Genomic DNA, 25,014 nt, shown 5'->3' on the forward strand with positions numbered 1-25,014 from the left:
TTCCATTGACTCCAGCCAAAATACAGGCCAAGATGTGCATAGTTTCCAGGGATACATAGGCTAGATGGATTGGCTAGGCCATGGGAAACACAAAGTTACAGGGATAGGGTCAGTGTGGACTCAATTGGCTGAATGGCCTGCTTCCACACTGTAGGAATTCTGTGATGTAGTTCCTGTTGCCATGGGAAAGCAGCCAACAAAATCAAAGATACTGCCCACCTTGGTAATAACCTCTTCCATTGGGCAGAATAAATAAAGTTTGAAAATATGCACCAACAGAATCAAGAACAGCTTCTTCCTCACTGTTATCAGACTTATGAATGGACCACTCGCATATTAGAGTTGATCTTTCTGTATACCTTCTCCGTAGCTATAACAGTATATTCAGCATTCTGTTCAATTACCCCGATGTACTTCTGTAAGATATGATTCGTCTGTAGCACACAAAAGAAAAAGAAGGAAGCATATGTAAGGTATACACAGGATAGATCGACTGAATCCTTAGAAGAGTATAAAGGAAGTAGAAGTATACTTAAGAGGGAAACCAGGAGGGCAAAAAGGGGACATGAGATAGCTTTGGCAAATAGAATTAAATGGAAATCCAAAGAGTTTTTACAAATACGTTAAGGACAAAAGGGTAACTAGGGAGAGAATAGGGCCCCTCAAAGATCAGAAACGTAGCCTTTGTGTGGACCCACAGAAAATGGAGAGATACTAATGTGTACTTTGCATCAGTATTTACTGTGGAAAAGGATATGGAAGATATAGACTGTAGGGAAATAGATGGTGACACTTTGCAAAATGTCCAAATTACAGAGAAGGAAGTGCTGGATGTCTTGAAACGCATAAAGGTGGATAAGTCCCTAGGACCTGATCAGGTGTACCTGAAAACTCTGTGGGAAGCTAGAGAAGTGATTGCTGGGCCTCTTGCTGAGATATTTGAATCATCGATAGTCACAGATGAGGTGCCAGAAGACTGAAGGTTGGCAAACGTGGTGCCACTGTTTAAGAAGGGCGGTAAAGACAAGCCAGGGAACTATACACCGGTGAGCCTGACCTCGGTGGTGGGCAAGTTGTTGGAGGGAATCCTGAGGGACAGGATGTACATGTATTTGGAAAGGCAAGGACTGATTCAGGATAGTCAACATGGCTTTGTGCGTGGGAAATCGTGTCTCACAAACTTGATTGAGTTTTTTTGAGGAAGTAACAAAGAAGATTGATGAGGGCAGAGCAGTAGATGTGATCTATATTGACCTCAGTAAGGCATTCGACAAGGTTCCCCATGGGAGACTGGTTAGCAAGGTTTGATCTCATGGAATACAGGGAGAACTAGCCATTTGGATACAGAACTAGCTCAAAAGGTAGAAGACAGAGGGTGGTGGTGGAAGGTTGTTTTTCAGACTGGAGGCCTGTGACCAGTGGGGTGTCACAAGGATCGGTGCTGGGTCCTCTACTTTTTGCCATTTACATAAATGATTTGGATGCGAGCATAAGAGGTACAGTTAGTAAGTTTGCAGATGACACCAAAATTGGAGGTGTAGTGGACAGCGAAGAGGGTTACCTCAGATTACAACAGGATCTTGACCAGATAAGCCAATGGCCTGAGAAGTGGCAGATGGAGTTTAATTCAGATAAATGTGAGGTGCTGCATTTTGGGAAAGCAAATCTTAGCAGGACTTATACATTTAATGGTAAGGTCATAGGGAGTGTTGCTGAACAAAGAGACCTTGGAGTGCAGGTTCATAGCTCCTTGAAAGTGGAGTCACAGGTAGATAGGATAGTGAAGGCGGCATTTGGTATGCTTTTCTTTATTGGTCAGAGCATTGAGTACAGGAGTTGGGAGGTCAAGTTGCAGCTGTACAGGACATTGGTCAAGCCACTGTTGGAATATTGCCTGCAATTCTGGCCTCTTTCCTATCGGAAAGATGTTGTGCAACTTGAAAGGGTTCAGAAATAATTTACAAGGATGTTGCCAGGGTTGATGGATTTGAGCTACAGGGAGAGGATGAACGGGCTGGGGCTGTTTTCCCTGAAGCGTCGGAGGCTGAGGGAGGACCTTATAGAGGTTTACAAAATTATGAGGGGTATGGATAGGGTAAATAGGCAAACTCTTATCCCTGGGGTCAGGGAGTCCAGAACTCGAGGGCATAGATTTAGGGTGAGAGGGGAAAGATATAAAAGAGACCTACGGGGCAACTTTTTCACACAGCGGGTGGTACGTGTATAGAATGAGCTGCCAGAGGAAGTGGTGGAGGCTGGTACAATTGCAACATTTAAGAAGAATTTGGATGGGTATATGAATTGGAAGGGTTTGGAAGGATATGGGCCAGGTGCTGGCAGGTGGGACCAGATTGGTTTGGGATATCTGGTCGGTATGGACGGGTTGGACGAAAGGGTCTGTTTCCATGCTGTCCATCTCTATGACTCTATGACTCTAAATAATATTTTTCACTGTATCTCAGTGCATGTGACAATAACAAATCAAATTAAAAATCACTGTTGTGTTTCAGGAAATGCTTTTACATGCAGCTGGCTCCCACAAACAAACAACAACGTGATAATGACCAGGTAACTTGTTCTTGCGATGGTGATTGAGGGATAATTTACAGCCAGACACTGGGAAAACTCTCCTGCTCTTTTTCAATATAGTGCCATGGGATCTCTTTCTCACAACTCAAACGACAGACAGGCCCCTAGTTTCACATCCACCCAAAATTCAGCATCTCTGACAGTACAGCACTCCCTCAGTATTGCAATTGAGTGATGTTTGTGCTCAAGTCCTGGAGTGGAATGCAAACACAGAACATTTTGACTGAGAAACAGAAGGACTACAAATTGAGCCAGGGCTGACACAAGCAATCATTACACATGCTAGCATGGACTGAATGGGACAAATAGCCTGTTTGGGGCTTTATATAGTACAGAAAAAGATTACAAACCTAGAAATGGCTAAGTATCAAGTTTACAATGGCAACTGAGAGCAAACCAATAATAGTAGCATACTTATACTCTTTTTGAACTGAGAGCCTCTCAGTATGTTCCATCTATACAGTGACTCTTCATTGCACAAAGCATCTTGCTGCTTTATGGAAAAGAACATTGGAGAAAACTTATGTTTTGACAGAAGCTTTTGAAGGACTAGAAGTAAAGAGAAGGAAGAGGGTTGGATAGAGTACAGTAGAATGAAGAAGCTCGATACTGGACCAAAGGTGAGTCAAGATTCCCACTAAAGGTAAGAGTTTTGGATCAGTTGGACATGTATATAGGGTGGATCTAGGTAAGGTGGAGACGCCACTGGTGAAAATCAAACTTTGAGCTGGAAGTAGCATAAATAAAGTTTCAATTGCTTCACAATTCTAATGTTGCAATTGCTATGTCCATTGCCTACATGTACATACTCCAACAGAAACTGAAACTAAGTGCCAGCTCCATTTTCTTTGCCAGCTGTACATTTACCAGATTATATGTCTACCTCAATTATATGCTAATCTTACAGACATGCAGGAAAGTCACCTTGGGGATGACCATCATTATTAAAGTTCATTTGCTGTTCGTTTGGAAATTTCTGCACATCAGAGCATGTAGATTTTAAGGTGAGAGGGGAAAGATTTAAAAGGGGTCCAAGGGGCAACTATTTCATGCAAAGGGTGGTACATGTATGGAACGAGCTGCCAGAGGAAATGGTGGCAGCTGGTGCAATTACAATGTTTAAAAGGCATCTGGGTAGATATATGAATAGGAAGGGTTGAAGAGCGATATGGGCCAAGTGCTGGCAAATGGGATCTGATCAGTTTAGGATATCTGGTCGACATGGACGAGTTGGAGCAGAGTTTGTTTCTCTGTTGCATAATTGTATGATCTAGCCCAATATTAAAGGAATTGTAAAACTAGGTCAAGATTGATAATTCATAAAATGCAGGCATAATAATGAAATGCATAAGATTGTGTACAACTTAAGCATGAAAACATTTAGGTAAGGTATTTCAAATCACCATGAGTCAACTCCCACTCACATTGAGTAACTAAGTTCCTCTAGAATCCCCCCTTACCTTATATTTCAGCATCCCTGTTCGGTAGAGATATTTTTTCCATATTTAACATATCAAACATTTTCAGAACCTTAAAGACCATTAACAGCTCACTCCCTCATTTTTCAATTTTCTAGAGGAAATGGTCTCAGAATGTTCAATGTTCAAGGGTGTCTTATTCCTTTTTATAATTGCTTTGACCTTCCAACAGGTCAATCCTAATGATATCAGGAAGGAAGGGGCCCACTGGTCAACATTATTGCCAACAACCCCAACCCCTCCAGTTATCATTCACCTCTGACCTAGGAGCCAGGGATGATCCTTGGCTTTGAGTTGCTGGCATACCAGCAGTAGTTACCTCACTCCCAGTGGCACTGCCATTCAGAGATGCCAGGTGAGCAGCGTTCAGCGGGTAGATGCCTGATCCCATTAGAAGGATCATTGTCAAGTACCTAAGGGGAACAAATGGGGGCAGGTCTTCCTGAAAAGAGGTGGTACAAGGCTCAAATCTCCATTGCCTCCATGATTCCATTCAAAGTTCCTGTTTCTACATCAATCAGGAAAAGTGGCCCATTTTGAGCTATATTTTGTTTTTACAAGTGATGTTGACTTACTTAACTGAAAAACAAGTCAAGTATGCTGTGATGAAAACAGGCCAGATTGACAGATGTGGTAACAGGTAACAAAAAGAGGTTTAAACTTGCATTGGCCAAATAAGGCTTGTTAAGGGGCCATGCCCAAGATGATGGCTGACATGTTGTTTGTGTTATATTGCAGTAAGAGCTCTTGGCCATTGGTCTTGGGTCATGGGACTTTCCTTCAAGGTCTAGAAAATTGCAAAACATTGCACATTTTTCATAGACTTATTAGCTCTGTTAACTTCTGCATTATTGAAGGGTAAACTGCTGAAGATACAGAACAGCGGCATGGTGGCACAGTGGTTAGCACTGCTGCCTCACAGCGCCAGAGACCCGGGTTCAATTCCTGTCTCAGGTGACTCTCTGTGTGGAGTTTGCACATTCTACCCGTGTCTGCGTGGGTTTGCTCCAGTTTCCTCCCATAATCCAAAAATGTGCAGGTTAGGTGAATTGGCCATGCTAAATTGCCCATAGTGTTAGGTGAAGGGGTAAATGTAAGGGAATGGGTCTGGGTGGGTGGCAGGTCGGTGTGTACTTGTTGGGCCGAAGGGCCTGCTTCCACACTAAGTAATCTAATCTATCTAGAATTGCTGCCTCACCCATTTAGAAACATCCCCAAGGGAAGGCTACAGAAGTTCATGTCCTGTAAAACTCTTGTCAATCTCAAAGTAAGGAATTTATTTCTAAAGGTTATACTTTACCATAATGAGGATGAATGACAAACACAAACAGCTAGTAGGGATGAAATTGTAGTGGATTTTGCTGGTATCTTGGTGATATTCCTATTTTAGATGAAGTCCCATTCTTAGCCACTGAAATTTCCCTTTTGAAACTTAAAAAACACACACAATACCTCTCCTTTCCCTTCTTGGCAGATTTCAAATGCTTGGCAAGTGTTTGAATCAATCCGATTTCTATTCTGGTGAGGTCCAGATTCCTGATCTTCAAGACTGCATGATCTACAGCCGAGGTAAACTCATGGAACAGGACTTGATAGAGTGGCTGATCATCTCGGGGTTCGGGTGGATTGTACCATAACAAGATGAACTGTGAGTAACTGCACTCAAACACTATAAGATATGACAATTTCAATGAGAAAAAGATTCAGTAGAAATACTTGTGCAAAGCATTCCTCCTAAACAAAACAATAGTTACGTTTCTGGGTGAAAATTCATGCAAAAGGTTGACTTGGCAGATCCATACCTCAGAAAATTACATATGTGAGAGGTGCCATGGGAGAACCATTAGTGTACACTAGAAGAAAATCAAAGAGGTTTGAACATTGCAAAAAAAAATACATTTGAATGTGTTTAAATGTAGCACGAACAAGCAGGACCATCTTGTAACAGACCTCCTGATTTTGATCGAACAGGTAATTGTGATTTACCCAACTAGCTATAAATAGAGGGATGGATCATGTTTTACAGAATCACAGAAGTGTTGTGGTACAGCAGGGGATTCAGCCTGTTATGTCTACACTAGCTCTCCAAACTATCGTTACCCAGTGTCAACCGGATGAAGTTTTCCAACAATGGATTCCTGGTCATCATTAGACTCTTAATTCCAGATTACTTTAAATTGAATTCAAATTCCCTGTAGCCTTGCACATTATCTTTATCCAAATCATCCATTACACTTTTGAATGCCTCAATTGAACCTGCCCCCACCACATTTCCAGGGAGTGCCTTCCTCACCCTAACTACTTGCTGTATGAAAATGTTTTCTTCTCAGCTTTCCCAAATGAGGTTCTGATTGTGATAAGTATCTGATGCATTCCAGCGTCTCAAAGCCTTGGTCTTGTGTGCTTCTGCATATCTTTCTTTTATTCAGTCATGGGATGAGGGCATCCCCAGCAGGGCCAGCATTTATTGCCCATCCCTGAGAGTGGATAAGAGTTACAACAGTGTTGTGGGCCTGAAGTCACATGTAGGCCAAACCTATGGCAGTTCCCTGCCCTTTAGGACACGATTGGACCTGATGACTTTTTCCAACAATGGATTCATAGTCATCATTAGACTCTTAATTCCAGATTTTTTAAATTGAATTGAAATTCCATGATCTGCCATGGTGGGATCCGAACTTGGGTCCCCTGAATGTTAGTTCTGAGGAAGGGTCACTGGACCTGAAACGTTAACTCGGATTTCTCTTCACAGATGCTGCCAGGCATGCTGAGCTTCTCCTGCAATTTCTGCTTTTTGTTTCAGATTGACAGCATGCGCAATTCTTTCGGTTTCCCCAGAACATTACTTGGATCTCTGGAGTATCAGTCCAGCAATAACGCCATCACCTCCCATATCACCATCATTCACACTAATTAACAGAAAGTCACTGGCTGCTGGCACAGAAATGGAAACTCTCAGCCCATGAGTGGCTTAATCTGAAACCCTTCTCTGCACTCAAATTGACCATTTAAAACAAAACAAAAATGTTAATGTCTGGTGATTCAATAGCAACAAAGAAATGACTACTTGGTCTCAGGTTTACTGTGATCAGCACACACAAAAACAATGGCCTGAATTCAGAAACATGGAATATTTACCTTTCCTGAGGGACTGTTGAAGGCCTGGATCAAGCACAATTGAATTCTGCTCTCTCCCATCAAGTGCATCCACATGATCATGAGGTTGGCCTTCTTCCTATAAAAAATTAGATACAAGGTTATGGTCCAAATATTACAGATTTTGATTAGGAGTGATTACCATGTGCTGGGTCCATCAAAAGGTTATACCTTGCACCACATATGTACTGAGGTATAAAGAATATTCCCTAAAAAACTTCGTAATTTGGGAACAAATAGTAACTTCCACTCAAAAGTATTTCAAGACTTCAATTGCTTATTCTATCCAGCCAGTAACGTTTTGAAAAATTAAGAATGAATGTACTCCACCATTTTGTAGTTAAAAGGCTTTATATTGGACAATCACTTGCAATGTCTTCCCTTCCTTGACATTGGGTGGGGAAGGATTCTTGCAGTATTGCATTACTAACAGTTCAAAAAGAATTACACATCCAGAGTGAGAAAGGTGAAAGATACTAATCAGGTAGGCATAAAAAATGGATTGCATTGGAGAGAAATGGAAGAAAAAAAAGAACCTGCATCTTAACTGAACATCACAGGGAGCAAAGGAAGATGACTGTATATAGAAATGCCAAATAATTTCCAGATTTTGGAAGTTTCTGGATCATAGAATGACTTTAGAATGCCTAACTACAAGTGTGTGAACTGGAAAACAGTGTTACGTAGACATGTAAAAATGAAAGAAATGCCTCCAAACAAATATTGAATAAGTTTCCATTATAAGTAAACTGGGAATGTTGAGGACTCCAAGAATAATTCCCAGAACCCGAGAATCATCTCTGTTTCCTAAATAATTTTGTGTTCTGTTATTATCCTTGAAAGTCTACTGGCTCTTACAGATATAAGAAGTTCCACTCGACCATGTTTTTTTGGGAATAGGCTGACTTTGACCTCTTTGTGGATGCTCCTTACATCTTCAGGTCTGCATTTTTGCCTGGCCATATTGTGATACTGAATCTATTGCTGTTCATGAAAGCACTGGGTTTGCAGTATCATTTGACCAACACCATTGTCATCATACCGAAAAAGTTAAACAGTACAGCAGTGACAAGAACATCAAAATCGGACTTGGAATTAGACTAATGACCTTCAATAAATCCTAGAACTCCCTATTTTATGTACTCCCACACTGCTAATTGTCTACCCTTTCTCATCAAAAGGCAGTGATCATGGGATATGACAATCTCAGCAATAATAATCAATAGTTATTCATCTATAACAGGCAATGAGCTAGACTGTCCAATAACAACACATGGATATGATCCACAGAGTTAAAACTACATTTAAAATACCAATGTGTAGTTTTCTGCAGCTGCCTAAATACCCCACAATATCAATAGTGTGGTTTAAAGTCTGTACAACAGGAAGTGGAACGCAATACTAAACCAATCCAGTGGAAAGAGTTCAGTAGTGGCTCAGTAGAGCTTAAGAATATTCAATTACACTCAAGTTATTTCAACACTGACACATTAACCTCAAAATCACTCCCACTGAAGTGATTGCACAGGAAAGAGATTAAAGCTCTAGTTGATCTTAACTTTCATTTTCACTCAAATAAATTGTGAGACTATTTTCCATTCCTGATGGTAACATAGGAAAGAACGCCAAGAGAACAAAATGCACTCTGTAGCAGCTTTTCACAGACAGCATGGGGCAAAAGTGAAGTCAATATACTGATAATCACCAACATTTTGTAGTAGTTATAACAAAACCATCAGCACTTCTCTGAAATGGACAACAATTAAGTATCTGCATGTGTGCAAAATATCCAAAAGTTGCTGTTACTGATTCTACATTTGTTCATGTAGTGCAGCGTTGAGGACCTCCTTACAAATACTTACTACACTGATGAAAACTAACTTTCTTATATTATTAGTCTTTCTTGAAAATGTTACGTGGGTTCTTAGTGTATGTTAAATTCAAAAATATTAAGGAAAAAATTTCCAACCTCGGAAAATTGATCATTTTTAAATTTCTCTGTTATGATCCAGGAAATTTGATACATTTTTTAAAAGTTGGAATTTTGATCATTTTAAGTTTCTATCACTTACTTATTTCAAAATCTGTAAGATTTGAAGAGCATATAAAGTATAAAGAGTGAAAAATACTCAGTGTATTTTACTTCCCGGTATGTTGTCTGTGACAATACTTCAATGTGTGTATGTCCAGCTTGCTGACATCACTGTATCTACATATCTGGCAGCTCCTGGACTTCAGGCCAAATACAAAGTAATATCAGGAAATTAAAAATCCACACCACAGATTGCTAGATCGCTGTGGATGGATTCCTCAGAGGTCACAGCAATGTCATTTAATTGCAGATTTTAAGATATTGGCCAACATTTCTCAAGATCAAGATCGATGTAAGGTTTCCCCAAGTGTCCTTAATTGATAAAAATGTTACAAAAATAGTATCATAGTACAAACTACATATGAAGATGGCCCTTCTTCCTGCAACCCATCAATGTTGAAATCCATTATCTAAAAAGACTAATGTGTTTAATGCAATATGTCAAGTAAAGTCAAGAAAGCAGATTACAGTACAGCATTATAGAAGCATTTTATCAATCAATTACAACAAGGGTTAAAGGACAGAGATGGGACAAATGGAATTTTTAAAAAAAAGAGTGAGTTTATCCGAAATGTGGATTCATTGTAGTACAACATGTTGCTTTCCCTTTACCCTTGATGCCATTATGCACTTCTATCTGTGCCAGGTTTGGGGTTGGTGAAGGAACATTTAATTTAGCAATTAGAATTACTACATAGAATGCCAATACATGTAACAACAGATGTTAATCACAGCAGGAACTCTATGAAGTGACTGGACTCTGATAATTGTTGCACAGTACCCACTCATTCTGATACTGGAAAGTGGTGATAAAGGCCATCAAAACTGAAAGCTATCATGTAAGAACCATGTAAAGACATTTTGACAACCACAGTCCAAGGAATCAGCAGTTTTTTCTTATGCTTTATAAATTGGTGTCCCTTTTTCAATTTGTTTCTTGCATTTCAATCCTGATTAGTGCAAAGCAAAAATCCTTGACAGCATTTCCTTTTAACAATGAACAAGTTCCATATTACCAAGTAATTACATAGTAAATGAATAACACTACACTAAATCCATTCATGTGCCAGGGTATAGTAGGCTATGGACCAAGTGCAGATAAATAGAATTAAGGTAGTTTGGTGTCTGATAGTCAGCATAGACACAACCAGAAAATCAAATAAGTAAATAGGAGAATGACATACTGGCCACAATTGCTACATTCTCATGAGGTCAGAAGGTTAAGGCATCAAGGTGAATGCCAAGACTGAAGTCCATAATGTCAGTTGAGGAACGATATTATTGCCATTGAGGGAATGGAACACAGGTTCACCAGATTTCTTCTAGCGTTTCTAGCATTTGACGGTGGCACGGTGGCCCAGTGGTTAGCACTGCTGCCTCACAGCGCCAGGGACCCGGGTTCAATTCCCATATTGGGCAACTGTCTGTGTGGAGTTTGCATATTCTCCCCATGTCTGCGTGGGTTTCATCCGGGTGTTCTGGTTTCCTCCCACAGTCCAAAGATGTGCAGGTCAGGTGAATTGGCCACGCTAAATTGCCCATAGTGTTAGGTGAAGGGGTAAATGTAGGGGAATGGGTTTGGGTGGGTTGCTCTTCGGAGGGCCGGTGTGGACTTGTTGGGCTGAAGAGCCTGTTTCCACACTGTAAGTAATTTAATCTAAATATCTATTTCTACACAGTTTCAAAGAAGAAACATTGATCCAACTGAAACTTGCAAAATACTTTAAAGGACAGACAGGGTAGATGTTTCCCTTGGTTGGACAGTCTAGTACCAGGGGCACAATTTAAGAATCAGAGGGAATGACATTTAGGATCATAAGATAATAGGGTCGGTTTCCATTCTCTTCAGTCCAACTAATCCACACCTATCATGTCCCCAAACTAAACTAGCCCCTCTTACCTGTGTTTGGCCCAAATCCCTCCAAATCTTTCCTATTCATGTACTTATCCATATGTACGTGAAATGTTGTAACTGTAGCTCCATCCACCACTACCCCTGGAAGTTCATTCCACATATGAACCACCTTATCTTCCCAATGATCCAAGGATCTGAATCCTTGTAAATTGCACCATTTCATCACCTGTTGACTTTTTTGCCCTATCTTTTTATTCCTATTCTCACCAGAACATGGCACCGGGTGTAAACCAGAGATTACATTTGAGGTTCTGCTTTTAACCTTCAACAAACCTCCTATATTCATTCTACAAAGCCTTAACCTTTTCCCTAACTATCTCATTTTATTTACTTAAGACGGTTGGGAATATTTGGAATTCTCTACTACAGAGGGCTGTGGGAGCTCAGTTGGTAATTATATTTAAAGTGGTTGATAATCTTTTGATTATCAATGGCATTTAAGGTTATGGGGATAATGCTGAAAAAGGTGTTGAATTGCACGATAGTGCTGAAAGGCAGAACTGGTTTAAAGGTTTGAATGTCCTACTCCTATCCCCATGTTTCTATGACACTCCAGTGTTGTGTGTCAGAAACTGCTGCATTGCTGGTAAAAAGCCGTAGGTTTTCATGGAGGAGTATATGAAATGGACCAATGGCCATTCTTTATCCTTACCTTCCTCATTTCAATTTAATTCAGTTTCAGGCAGAAGACTACATTCAGGCTATGTTCGAGAAGTATGTTCAGCTTTCCCTGAACTTTCACACAGAAAGGAAAGACCCAGCCAGAGATGAAACAGAGATAAGTCACAAGATTGAGTTCCTAACAGAGGATTGAGTCATAATCAAAGACTGGAAAACATATGTACTTTCTTTTTAAGACTGGAAGTACCTAACAGGGACATACAAGGGACGTTTTCTGAGGATACAGAGGTTGGGAAATAATGTGGTATGGAAGTGGTGCATTTGGAAGACTTCAAAATGAAATCTTGACAATACAATGATTATCTAATAACTTAAACCCAGTGCCCATGTTATCATGTTGACATTTGAATATTGCGGTGTTTAGATCAGAGTGGTGCTGGAAAAGCACAGCAGGTCAGGCAGCATTCGAGGAGCAGGAAAATTGACGTTTCGGGCAAAAGCCCTTCATCTTGAATATTACATCCAGTGTTGCATTAAGGAATATTGCGCAAAGACACATTCTGCCTAACCCCTTCCTGTATTTCAAACTAGTTGGTTCCCCACTACTTAAAATTACTTTACTTTTGGAAAATTTATATATGCTTGCTAGAATACTGATCAATTCAAACCCCGTCCTTAACATCAAAATAATTAGGCTGATTGGATGACCAGCATCTGGTGACTTTGTCAGCACAGGTGAAATGAAAGATTCATTCAGGATAAATAAACAGAATCAAAGAGAGGATGGGCTTTCTCTTCAGTATATAAAAAACACCAAAAGTTCTGATAAGTGAATGAATAAGTTAAATTGTAGTGTTTACAACAATGCTGTGTTGATCAGATGCTATCTTAAAAGGGAAAGTGAGAATTGCAGATGCTGGAGAGCAGAGTCAAACAGTGTAGTGCTGGAAAAGTATAGCCGGTCAGGAGGCATTGTCCAACTCTTTGAGCTTTTGCTTGAAACGTCGACTCTCCTGCTCCTCGGATGCTGCCTGACCAGTTGTGCTTTTCCAGCTATCTTAACAAACACCAGCATCCATTGTTAAATTTGGTGCAATGTGCATTTTTGTAAAAAGCAGACGTTTCTGGCCATTGAACTCAAAGTCATACAGAATTAATTGCAATACCAAAAGGGAAATTACTTAGACAAAGAAAACAAACTATTTCCGTAAGCACAAGGTAACTGATCAACGTCTGCCAGAAAAACAGCGGAGTTGAGTAAGTGCTGAGTATAACTTCGACATAGGAATTACCAGCCAAAATAGTTTAATAATACTCCAGGAAATAGGAAGTAAAATAAAAGGTCACAAATCAGCAATAAAGTGCTAATGTTATATTTAACTTCTGACTGATATCGGCAAAAGCATTTAAACCAATACAATTTGTATTTATGCAAAGTACTGCATTACTTGGAAATCTGAAACAAAACACATTGTTATATGTAAATAAGGCTGCAAACAAAATACAAATTGTGAGAATGCTAGAGAAACTCAGCAGGTCTGGCAGCATCGGTGAAGAGAAAAACAGAGTCAATAGATTCAGAAGGATGTACAGCACAGAAAGAGACCCTTCAGTCCAACTTGTCCAACTTTATATCTTTCCCCTCTCACCGTAAACCTACACCCTCACAAGGAATTAAGGGCTATGGAGTGGGTAAGTGGGGTTGAAATGCCCATCGGCCATGATTAAATGGCGGAGTGGACTCGATGGGCCGAATGGGCTTACTTCCACTCCTATGTCTTATGGTCTTATGCTCACCAGATATCCTAACCTAACCTAGTCCCATTTGCCAGCACTTGGCCCATATCCCTCTAAACCCTTCCTATTCATATAACCATCCAGATGCCTTTTAAATGCTGTAATTGTACCAGCCTCCACCACTTCCTCTGGCAACTCATTCCATACACGCACCACCCTCTGCTTGAAAACATTGCCCCTTAGGTTCCTTTTAAATCTTTCCCCTTTCACCCTACATCTATGCATTCTAGTTCTGAACTGCTCCACCCAGGTGAAAGACCTTGTATATTTACCCTATCTATGCCCCCCATGATTTTATAAACCCCTATAAGGTCACCTCCTAGCCTCTGATGCTCCAGGGAAAACAGCCCCAGCCTGTTCTGCCTCTCCCTGAAGCTCAAATCCTCCAACCCTGACAATATCCTTGTAAATCTTTTCTGAACCCTCTCAAGTTTCACAACATCCTTCTCATAGAGTCACAGAGATGTACAGCATGGAAAAAGACCCTTCCGTCCAACTCATCCATGCAGATATCCCAACCCAATCCAGTCCCACCTGCCAACACCCAGCCCTTATCCCTCGAAACCCTTCCTATTCATATCCCCATCCAGGTGCCTTTTAAATGTTGCAATTGTACCAGCCTCCACCACTTCCTCTGGCAGCTCATTCCATACACGTACCACCCCTGCGTGAAAAAGTTGCCCCTTAGGTCTCTTTTATATCTTTCCCCTCTCACCCTAAACCCATGCCCTCTAGTTCTGGAGTCACCCTCTGCAGGAAAAAAGACTTTATCGAATTCATGCCCCTCATGATTTTGTAAACCTCTATAAGGTCACCCCTCAGCCTCCGACACTCCAGGGAAAACAGCCCCAACCTATTCATCCTCTGCCTATAGCTCAAATCCTCCAACCCTGGCAACATCCTTGTAAATCTTTTCTGAACCCTTTCAAGTTTCACATCATCTCTCCCATAGGAGGGAAACCAGAACTGCAGGCAATATTCCAACTGTGGCCTAACCAATGTCCTGCACAGCCACAACACGACCTCCCAACCCCTGTACTCAATAGTCTGACCAATAAAGGAAAGCATACCAAAAGCCTTCTTCACTATCCTTTCTACCTGCGATTCCACTTTCAAGGAACTATGAACCTGCACTCCAAGGTCTCTTTGTTCAGCAACACTCCCTAGGACCTTACCATTAAGTGTATAAGTCCTGCTAAGATTTGCTTTCCCAAAATGCAGCACCTAACATTTATCTAAATTAAACTCCATCTGCCACTTCTCAACCCGTTGGTCCATCTGAACAAGATCCGTTATAATCTGAGGTAACCTTCTTCACTTTCTACTGCATCTCTAAGTTTGGTGTCATCTGCAAACTTCCTAACTATACCTCTTATGCTCACATCCAAATCATTTATATAAATGATGAAAAGTAGTGGACCCAGCACCAATCCTTGTGGTACACTGGTCACAGGCCTCCGGTCTGAAAAACAACCCTCCACCACCACCCTCTATTTTCTACCTTTGAGCCAGTTCTGTATCCAAATGGCTATATCTCTTTGTCTTCCATGAGATTTAACCTTGCTAACCAGTCTACCATGAGGAACCTTGTCGAACACCAAACTGAAGTCCATATAGATCATGTCCACTACTCTGCCCTCATCAATCCTCTTCATTACTTCTTCAAAAAACTCAATCATGTCCGTACAACATGATTTCCTACGCACAAAGCCATGTTGACTATCCCTAATCAGTCCTTGTCTTTCCAAATGCAGGAAATCCTGTCCCTCAGGATTCCTTCCAACAACTTGCCCACCACCAACATCAGGCTCACCGGTCTATAGTTCCCTGGCTTTTCCATACCAGCTTTCATTAATAGTGGCAGCCAACCTCCAGTCTTCCAGCACCTCATTGTGACTTTCGATGACACAAATATATCAACAAGGGGCCCAGCAATCACTTCCCTAGCTTCCCACAGAGTTCTGGGATACACCTGATCAGGTCCTGGAGATTTATCCACTTTTATGTGTTTTAAGACATCCAGCACCTTGTTCTCTGTAATATGGAGATTATTCAAGATGTCACCATCTATTTCCCCACATTCTATATCTTCCATGTCCTTCTCCACAGTAAACACTGATGCAAGATACTCGTTTAGTATCTTCCCCATCTCCTGTGGCTCCACACATAGGCTGCCTTGCTGATCTTTGAGGGGCCCTATTCTCTCCCTAGTTGCCCTTTTGTCCTTAATATATTTATAAAATCCCTTTGGATTCTCCTTAACCCTATTTGCCAAAGCTATCTCATGTCCTGTTTTTGCCCTCCTGATTTCCCTCTTATGTATATTCCTACTGCTTATCCTCTAAGGATTCACTGGATCTCTGCTGTCTATACCTGACATATGTATCCTTCTTTATCTTAACCAAAATCTCAACTTCACTAGTCATCCAGCATTCCCTACATCTATCAGCCTTGCCTTTCAAACTAACAGGAATATACTGTCTCGGGAAGCCATCAAAAATGAGATAATGAGAATCCAATCTTCCAACTGTCTGTTTACCTGCAAACATCTGCCCCCAATCAACTTTTGAAAGTTCTTGCCTAATCCTATCAAAACTGGCTTTCTTTCAATTTAGAACATCAACTTTTAGATCTGGTCTATCCTTTTCCATCACTATTTTAGAACTAATAGAATTATGGTCGCTGGCCCCAAAGTGTTCCCCCATTGACACCTTCGTCACCTGCCCTGCCTTATTTCCCAAGAGTAGGTCAAGTTTTGCAGCTTCTCTCGTAGGTACAACCACGTAGTGAATCAGAAAATTTTATTGTACGCACTTAATAAATTCCTCTCCATCTAAACCCTGAAGACTATGGCAGTCCTAGTTTATGTTTGGAAAGTTAAAATCCTCTACCATTACCAACCTAATATTCTTACAAATAACTGAGATCTCCTTACAAACTTGTTTCTCAATTTCTCACTGACTATTGGGGGTTCTATAACACAATCCCAATAAGGTGATCATCCCATTTCCTATTTCTCAGTTCCACCCAAATAACTTCCCTGGATGTATCCCCGGAAAAACCCTCCCTATGTACAGCCGTAATGGTATCCCTTATTAGAAACACTTTCTCTTGACCCCTTTCTATCCTTCCTATCACATTTGTATCCTGGACTATTAAGCTGCCAGTCCTGTCTATCCCTGAGCCATGTTTCTGTAATTGCTATGATATCCCAGTCCCATGTTCCTAACCATGCCCCGAGTTCATCTGCATTCCCTGTTAGGCCTCTTGCATGGAAATAAATTCAGTTTAATTTATCAGTCCAACCTTGTTTTCCGCTTTGTTCCTGCCTGCCCTGAGTATTTGATTCGCTCCCGTCCCCAACTGTACCAGTCTCAAATTGATCTCTTTCCTCACTATCTCCCTGGGTTCCTCCCCTCCCCCCACCACTTACTAGTTTAAATCCTCCCCGGCAGCTCGAGCAAATCTCCCTGCTGGTATGTTAGTCAACGTGTTGGAACTCTGTACCAGACACAAAATTTCTCTCCGCAGATGCTGCCAGACCTGCTGAGTTTCTCCAGCCGTCTCACGATTTGTATTTAGTTTGAAGCCTTATTCACTTAAAACGTCAGTGCTCTAAATACAGCAGAGCATTCAGCACTGAGCAGCAGATGAGAGTGGAGGTAGAAAATGGTAAAATGACAGATGGACAGGGGGAGTGAGAATGTGGATTTAGGGTAGCTCCAAATAACTAGACTGGAGTTACGACGGACGATGAATGGGGGAGGGGGAAGAGTCCAAGAGGATAAACTGCAATCCAAAGTCAGAGGAGAGTCACACAAATTACGGCACATCTGGATAATAGTAACAGGATAGGACAGAGTCAGCATGGATTTATGAAGGGGAAATCATGCTTGACTAATCTTCTTGAATTTTTTGAGGATGTAACTCGGAAGATGGACGAGGGAGATCCAGTGGATGTAGTGTACCTGGACTTTCAGAGAGCTTTTGGTAAAGTCCCACACAAGAGGTTAGTGAGTAAAATTAGGGCGTACGGGATTGGGGGCAAAGTACTAGATTGGATAGAGAATTGGTTGGCTAATAGGAAACAAAGGGTAGTGATTAACGGCTCCATTTCGGAATGGCAGGCAGTGACCAGTGGGGTACCGCAGGGATCCGTGCTGGGACCGCAGCTTTTTACAATATATGTAAATGATATAGAAGATGGTATCAGCAATAACATTAGCAAATTTGCTGATGACACAAAGCTGGGTGGTAGGGTGAAATGTGATGAGGATGTTAGGAGATTACAGGGTGACCTGGACAAGTTAGGTGAGTGGGCAGATGCATGGCAGATGCAGTTTAATGTGGATAAATGTCTGGTTATCCACTTTGGTGGCAAGAACAGGAAGGCAGATTACTACCTCAATGGTATCAAATTAGGTAAAGGGGCTGTTCAGAGAGATCTGGGTGTTCTTGTCCACCAGTCAATGAAGGCAAGCATGCAGGTACAGCAGGTTGTGAAGAAGGCTAATAGCATGCTGGCCTTCATAACAAGAGGAATTGAGTATAGAAGCAAAGAGGTGCTTCTGCAGCTGTACAGGGCCCTGGTGAGACCACACCTGGAGTACTGTGTACAGTTCTGGTCTCCAAATTTGAGGAAAGACATTCTGGCTATTGAGGGAGTGCAGCGTAGGTTCACGAGGTCAATTCCTGGAATGGCAGGATTGCCTTACACGGAAAGACTGAAGCGACTGGGCTTGTATACCCTTGAGTTTAGAAGACTGAGAGGGGATCTGATTGAAATGTATAGGATTATGAAAGGACTGGACACTCTGGCAGGAGGGAACATATTTCCGTTGATGGGGGAGTGCCGAACCAGAGGACACAACTTAAAAATACGGGGTAGACCATTTAGGACAGAGATGAGGAGAAACTACTTCACCCAGAGAGTGGTGGCTGTGTGGAATGCTCTGCCCCAGAGGGCAGTGGAGGCCCAGTCTCTGGATTCATTTAAGAAAGAATTGGATAGAGCTCTTAAAGATAGTGGAGTCAAGGGGTATGGAGATAAGGCTGGAACAGGATACTGATTAGGAATGATCAGCCATGATCATATTGAATGGCGGTGCAGGCTCGAAGGGCTGAATGGCCTACTCCTGCATCTATTGTCTATTGTCTAAAGCTGGAAGTGATCGTTCAGACAACTGGAGACTCAGGGAATTGAGAATGAAGGGAACTGAGAAATACTGACATTGATATGAATGACTTGAATAAGAAGCTCATGAAATAAATAGCAACGTGAGAAGAACAGCTGATTGATTGGAATCAGAAGCTGGTGGTTAATGGCTGATTTTTTGGACTGAAGGAAAGGTCATCATTGCAGAGTTCCCCAGGATGGGTTTAGGACTTCTGCTCTTGTTGTTGCACATTAATGACATGGAGCTTGGTATATAGGGAAAACTTGGAATTATTGTGAACCATGCAGAACTTCAAAGGAATGTGGATAGGTCAGTGCAAAAGCAGATAAAATTCAATTAGGAGAAATGTGAAGTTTTTTTTTTAATTCATTCACATGGATGAGGACATTGCTGTCTAGGCCACCATTTATTGCCCATCCCAGAGGGCAATTAAGAGTCAACGACATTACAGTAGGGTGTGGAGTCACAAATAGGCTAGATCAGGTAAGGCTGGTAATTTCCTTCCCTAAAGGATATTAGTGAGTGAGATGAATGTTTCCAACAATCATAAACAGATTGATGCTTATTGTTAGACTCTTAATTCCAGATGGTGGGATTTGAACCCAGTATCCCACAACATTACATGGGTCTCTGGATTAACATTCCAGTGATAATAGCACTTGGTCATCACTTCCCACTAATCTTAGTACGGAGAAGGGAGAGAGACACTGCAAAATAGAAGGCATAATTCTAAAAGGGGTGCATGAGCAAGAGGATCTGGATATATTGGGCATAAATCATAGAAGATCACAGAACAGAGAGATATGAGGAATATACAGTACATACATAAAGGATAGTGACTTCAACCTGATTTGGAGTGATATTGCCACTCCTTCAATATTGCTGGGTCAAAGACCTGGAACTCCCTTTCTAACAGCACTGAGGGTGCACCTTTATTTCAACTGCAGCAATTCAAGAAGACAGTTCACCAGTATCTTCCCCAGGGCCAACAGGGATGGATTTATGCAGTGACGCCTACATCCCATGAACAAATTTGTTTAAAAAGAAACAATGAAGTTAAGATAAACTTGTAGAAAACACTGGTTCAGCTTCAACTGGAGTCGGTTTTGCACACCACACTCTAGGACAGACATGAAGATATTGAAGAACATCAGCAAAGATTCATGAGAATGGGGGAGCATGGAACTTCAGTTTCATGGAGAGATTAGAGAATTTAGGAATTATTTTCCTTGAGGAAGTGACAGCTCAGAGACTATCTGATCAAGCTATTCAAAATCACAAGGGATCCAAAAATAGCCCCAACCCTATTCAGCCTCTCCCTATAACTTAAACCCTTGTAAATCTTTTCTGAACCCTTTCAAGTTTCACAACATCTTTCCGATAGGAAGGAGACCAGAATTGCATGCAATATTCCAACAGTGGCTTAACCAATGTCCTGTACAGCCGCAACATGACCTTCCAACTCCTACACTCAATGCTCTGTCCAATAAAGGAAAGTATACTAAACGCCTTCTTCACTATCCTATCTACCCACAATTCTATTTTCAAGGAGCTATGAACCTGCACTCCAAGGTCACCTTGTTCAGCAACACTACACAGGACCTTGCCATTAAGTGTAAGTCCTGCTCTGATTTGCTTTTCCAAAATGCAGCACGAAACTCCACCTACCACTCCTCAGCCCATTGGCCCATCTGATCCTCTATTCCTGATGAAATGTCAATTTCCCTGTTCCTTGGATGCTGCCTGATCTGCTGTGCTTTTCCAGCACCACACTGATCTAAACTCCCATCTCATCAAGATCCCACTGTAATCGGAGGTAATCTTCTTCACAGTCCACTACACCTCCAATTTTGGGGTGACCTTATGGACGTTTATAAAATCATGAGGGGCATGGATAGGATTAATAGACAAGGTCATTTCCCTGAGGTGGGGAAGTCCAGAACTAGAGGGCATAGGTTCAGGGTGAGAGGGGAAGATATAAAAGGGACTTAAGGGACAATCTTTTCATGCACAGGGTGGTGTGTGTATGGAATGAGCTACCAGAGGAAGTGGTGGAGGCTGGTACAATTACAGCGTTTAAAAGGCATCTGGATGGGTATATGTGGGAAAAGATCTGCTAACCCACGATAGGCCCACAAAAATGGCCAAACTGCACCAGAATCACCCAGAATTCCCAAGCAGGCTCACAAGCCAAATCAGACAGCCCACGCAACAAGAGAATACACTTTAAGCTCATTAACAATGACAGAGCACCACAGATATCTCAAAGCCCCAAGGTCAGTTTCACAACTCAGCAATACCAAAGTCACACAAAGAGCGGGTCAGACAGAGAGGCACCAGCAAAGGACATGCTCCAGGAACAGGACAATGGAAGCACCTCACCACTTCAGAGGAGACATTATAATACACCTACCTGTGAAGAGGAATGAAACCATCTGTACTACCAGATGTTGCATTGTGCAAAGTGTGAAAGAACAGGACATTCATCTGATAACTGTTTTCCAATTAGCGTCCTTGGAACTAGATTACTCCATTTCCAGACACATTATAGTTTCCCATTTCTTAATCAGCCTTGTGCAGCACTATTATAAAACTGATCTCATCCTCAGCTCTGGGAAGAGAAATCTGATCTACCTGTACAAATTGTCAGTTCTATGTCAGCCTAGTCAATTTCTCTTCCAGCCATATAGAACATAGAACATAGAATAGAACATAGAAAAATACAGCGCAGTACAGGCCCTTTGGCCCTCGATATTGTGCTGATCCAAGCCCACCTAACCTACACTAGCCCACTATCCTCCATATGGTAAAAACAATGACTGCAAATGCTGAAAATCAAATACTGGATTAGTGGTGCTGGAAGAGCACAGCAGTTCAGGCAGCATCCAACGAGCAGCGAAATCGACGTTTCGGGCAAAAGCCCTTCATCAGGAATAAAGGCAGTGAGCCTGAAGCGTGGAGAGTTAAGCTAGAGGAGGGTGGGGGTGGGGAGAGAGTAGCATAGAGTACAATAGGTGAGTGGGGGAGGAGATGAAGGTGATAGGTCAAGGAGGAGAGGGTGGAGTGGATAGGTGGAAAAGAAGATAGGCAGGTCGGACAAGTCAAGGAGACAGTAACTGAGCTGGAAGTTTGAAACTAGGATGAGGTGGGGGAAGGGGAAATGAGGAAGCTGTTGAAGTCCACATTGATGCCCTGGGGTTGAAGTGTTCCTAGGCGGAAGATGAGGCGTTCTTCCTCCAGGCGTCTGGTGGTGAGGGAGCGGCGGTGAAGGAGGCCCAGGACCTCCATGTCCTCGGCAGAGTGGGAGGGGGAGTTGAAATGTTGGGCCACGGGGCGGTTTGGTTGATTGGTGCGGGTGTCTCGGAGATGTTCCCTAAAGCGCTCTGCTAGGAGGCGCCCAGTCTCCCCAATGTAGAGGAGACCACATCGGGAGCAACGGATACAATAAATGATATTGGTGGATGTGCAGGTGAAACTATGATGGATGTGGAAGGCTCCTTTAGGGCCTTGGATAGAGGTGAGGGAGGAGGTGCGGGCACAGGTTTTACAGTTCCTGCGGTGGCAGGGGAAAGTGCCAGAATGGGAGGGTGGGTCGTAGGGGGGTGTGGACCTGACCAGGTAGTCACGGAGGGAATGGTCTTTGCGGAAGGCGGAAAGGGGTGGGGAGGGAAATATATCCCTGGTGGTGGGGTCTTTTTGGAGGTGGCGGAAATGTCGGTGGATGATTTGGTTGATGCGAAGGTTTGTAGGGTGGAAGGTGAGCACCAGGGGCGTTCTGTCCTTGTTACGGTTGGAGGGGTGGGGTCTGAGGGCGGAGGTGCGGGATGTGGACGAGATGCGTTGAAGGGCATCTTTAACCACATGGGAAGGGAAATTGCGGTCTCTAAAGAAGGAGGCCATCTGGTGTGTCCTATGGTGGAACTGGTCCTCCTGGGAGCAGATACGGCGGAGGCGGAGAAATTGGGAATACGGGATGGCATTTTTGCAAGAGATAGGGTGGGAAGAGGTGTAATCCAGGTAGCTATGGGAGTCAGTGGGTTTGTAAAAAATGTCAGTGTCAAGTCGGTCGTCACTAATGGAGATGGAGAGGTCCAGGAAGGGGAGCGAGGTGTCAGAGATGGTCCAGGTAAATTTAAGGTCAGGGTGGAATGTGTTGGTGAAGTTGATGAATTGCTCAACCTCCTCGCGGGAGCATGAGGTGGCGCCAATGCAGTCATCAATGTAGCGGAGGAAGAGGTGGGGAGTGGTGCCGGTGTAATTACGGAAGATCAACTGTTCTACATAGCCAACAAAGAGACAGGCATAGCTGGGGCCCATACGTGTGCCCATGGCTACGCCTTTGGTCTGGAGGAAGTGGGAGGATTCAAAGGAGAAATTGTTAAGGGTGAGGACCAGTTCGGCCAAACGAATGAGATGCCTATCCAATGCCCGTTTAAATGCCCATAAAGAGGGAGAGTCCACCACTGCTACTGGCAGGGCATTCCATGAACTCACGACTCGCTGAGTAAAGAACCTACCCCTAATATCTGTCCTATACCTACCACCCCTTAATTTAAAGCTATATAGCTTTATATAGCTTGCAATAAACTGTTTGTCAATTTCACTTTAAGCTGTATTTTGTGATCTCTAACCTATTGGGCAAATTTCTCCGACAGTAATATGAATAGGAAGGGTTTAGCGGGATATGGGCTAAGTGCTGGCATATGGGACTAGATTAGTTTAGAATATCTGGTCGGCACAGACAAGTCAGACTGAAGGGTCTGTTTCTGTACTGTACATCTCTATGACTCTATCTGATAGTGACATAAGGAAAAACTGCTCTCATTGGTGGAAGATTTGATGATTAATAGGCAGAAGTTTTAGATAATTGGCACAAGTAGTAATGACAAGAAAAAATATTTTTCACACAGTGATTGGTTAGAGTCTGGAATGCACTGTCCTGGAGTATAGTGAAGGCAGTGACAATCAAGGATGTCAAAAGTGAGTGAGATTGTTATGTCTTAAAGAATATGCAGAGCTCCTGGGTGAAAATGGGGGAGTGGCATTGGGTCAATCACGACCAGACAAGCCTGGTTCCAAACCTAACCAGAAGATAATCCATACACATAAGCTTAATTCTCATGCTTGACTCCCAAAGTGAACCCCATAACCAAGAACTCCTGGTCTGAAACATGATCCTTTAAAACTAACACCTCAACCTCACACAGAGACAGACAATAGCGATTCCGCCTGCAGAAACGGACAGGAGATCATACTGAGCAACTTGGAAAGCTTCTCAATGGAGGAAATTGTAACCAAACCAGAATCAGTGGTATAGACTGCGGTTGTCATGGTTCGGCGTTGGAGGTTTTGGAGAAGAGGAAAGCTAAGTGTTTATCTATCTGAAGATTACTGTTCCCGAGCAAACAGACTACACTCACCACCAGCTCCTCCGTTGTCTCAGACAATGCCTGGTCCCCGCGAACCAGCCTGTACTCCAGCTGCTCCGTGTTCCCTTCAGTGACCGGGGCACGGAGCCCCCAGCTCAGCACCAGCAGCAGCACATTCAGCAGCAAACCAGGGCTCCAGTAGATAAAAGGAGCGACAAACAGAAGGCCAGCCAGTAGCAGTTTCGGAGACATGTCTGCGTTCAGACAATCCAAGCTGACGCGGAACCTGCCTCTGTGAAAGAAAAAGCCCTTTTACCATTGGCTGACTCAGGGGACATGAACAAAATAAACGCGCCCCCTTTCGCAAACAAAAAAACAACACGTATCACGAGTGTTCACTGGCGACTTCGTTGAACGTGTGGTGGAAGTAGGTTCCATCGGGAGTGCTTTTAAAGTGAAAGGTAACAGGTTTAGAGGGGATTTGAGAAAACAATTTTAACCCAGAGGGTGATGGAAATCTGGAACGCCCTGTCTAGGAGGGGGACTGAGGTAGGAAAGTTCACAACCTTCAAGCAGTACTTGGGAGGAGCTCTTGAATGTACCCGAACGCTCTCGGTCAGATCCACCGACGTCAAGCCAGTGTTCTTCTCTGACCACTGCCTCCTGCTGGCCGACTGTCACCTACAGGGTAAAAACAATGACTGCAGATGCTGGAAACCAGATTCTGGATTAGTGGTGCTGGAAGAGCACAGCAGTTCAGGCAGCATCCAAGTAGCTTCGAAATCGACGTTTCGGGCAAAAGCCCTTCATCAGGAATAAA

General features: G+C 42.6%; 1 protein-coding gene across 4 annotated transcripts in view; it reads right to left on the reverse strand.

Annotated features, from left to right (window-relative positions):
- Nucleotides 1–24,446, reverse strand: part of LOC140496048 (uncharacterized) — a 76,453-nt gene extending 52,007 nt beyond the window's left edge. For all 4 annotated transcript variants that reach the window (XR_011964148.1, XM_072595523.1, XM_072595522.1 and 1 more), the window contains exons 1-3: nt 24,246–24,446; nt 7,206–7,302; nt 5,520–5,736 (exon numbers count right to left, since the gene is read on the reverse strand). Coding sequence is in view for 3 of the 4 variants with exons in the window: in XM_072595523.1 (XP_072451624.1) it covers nt 5,520–5,736; nt 7,206–7,302; nt 24,246–24,446 (515 nt within the window). In the remaining variant the exon portion in view is untranslated. The remainder of the gene's footprint in view (nt 1–5,519; nt 5,737–7,205; nt 7,303–24,245) is intronic.
- Nucleotides 24,447–25,014: the final 568 nt, after the last annotated feature.

The sequence above is a fragment of the Chiloscyllium punctatum genome, chromosome 25 (assembly GCF_047496795.1).
Source record: "Chiloscyllium punctatum isolate Juve2018m chromosome 25, sChiPun1.3, whole genome shotgun sequence".
NCBI lineage: Eukaryota > Metazoa > Chordata > Chondrichthyes > Orectolobiformes > Hemiscylliidae > Chiloscyllium > Chiloscyllium punctatum.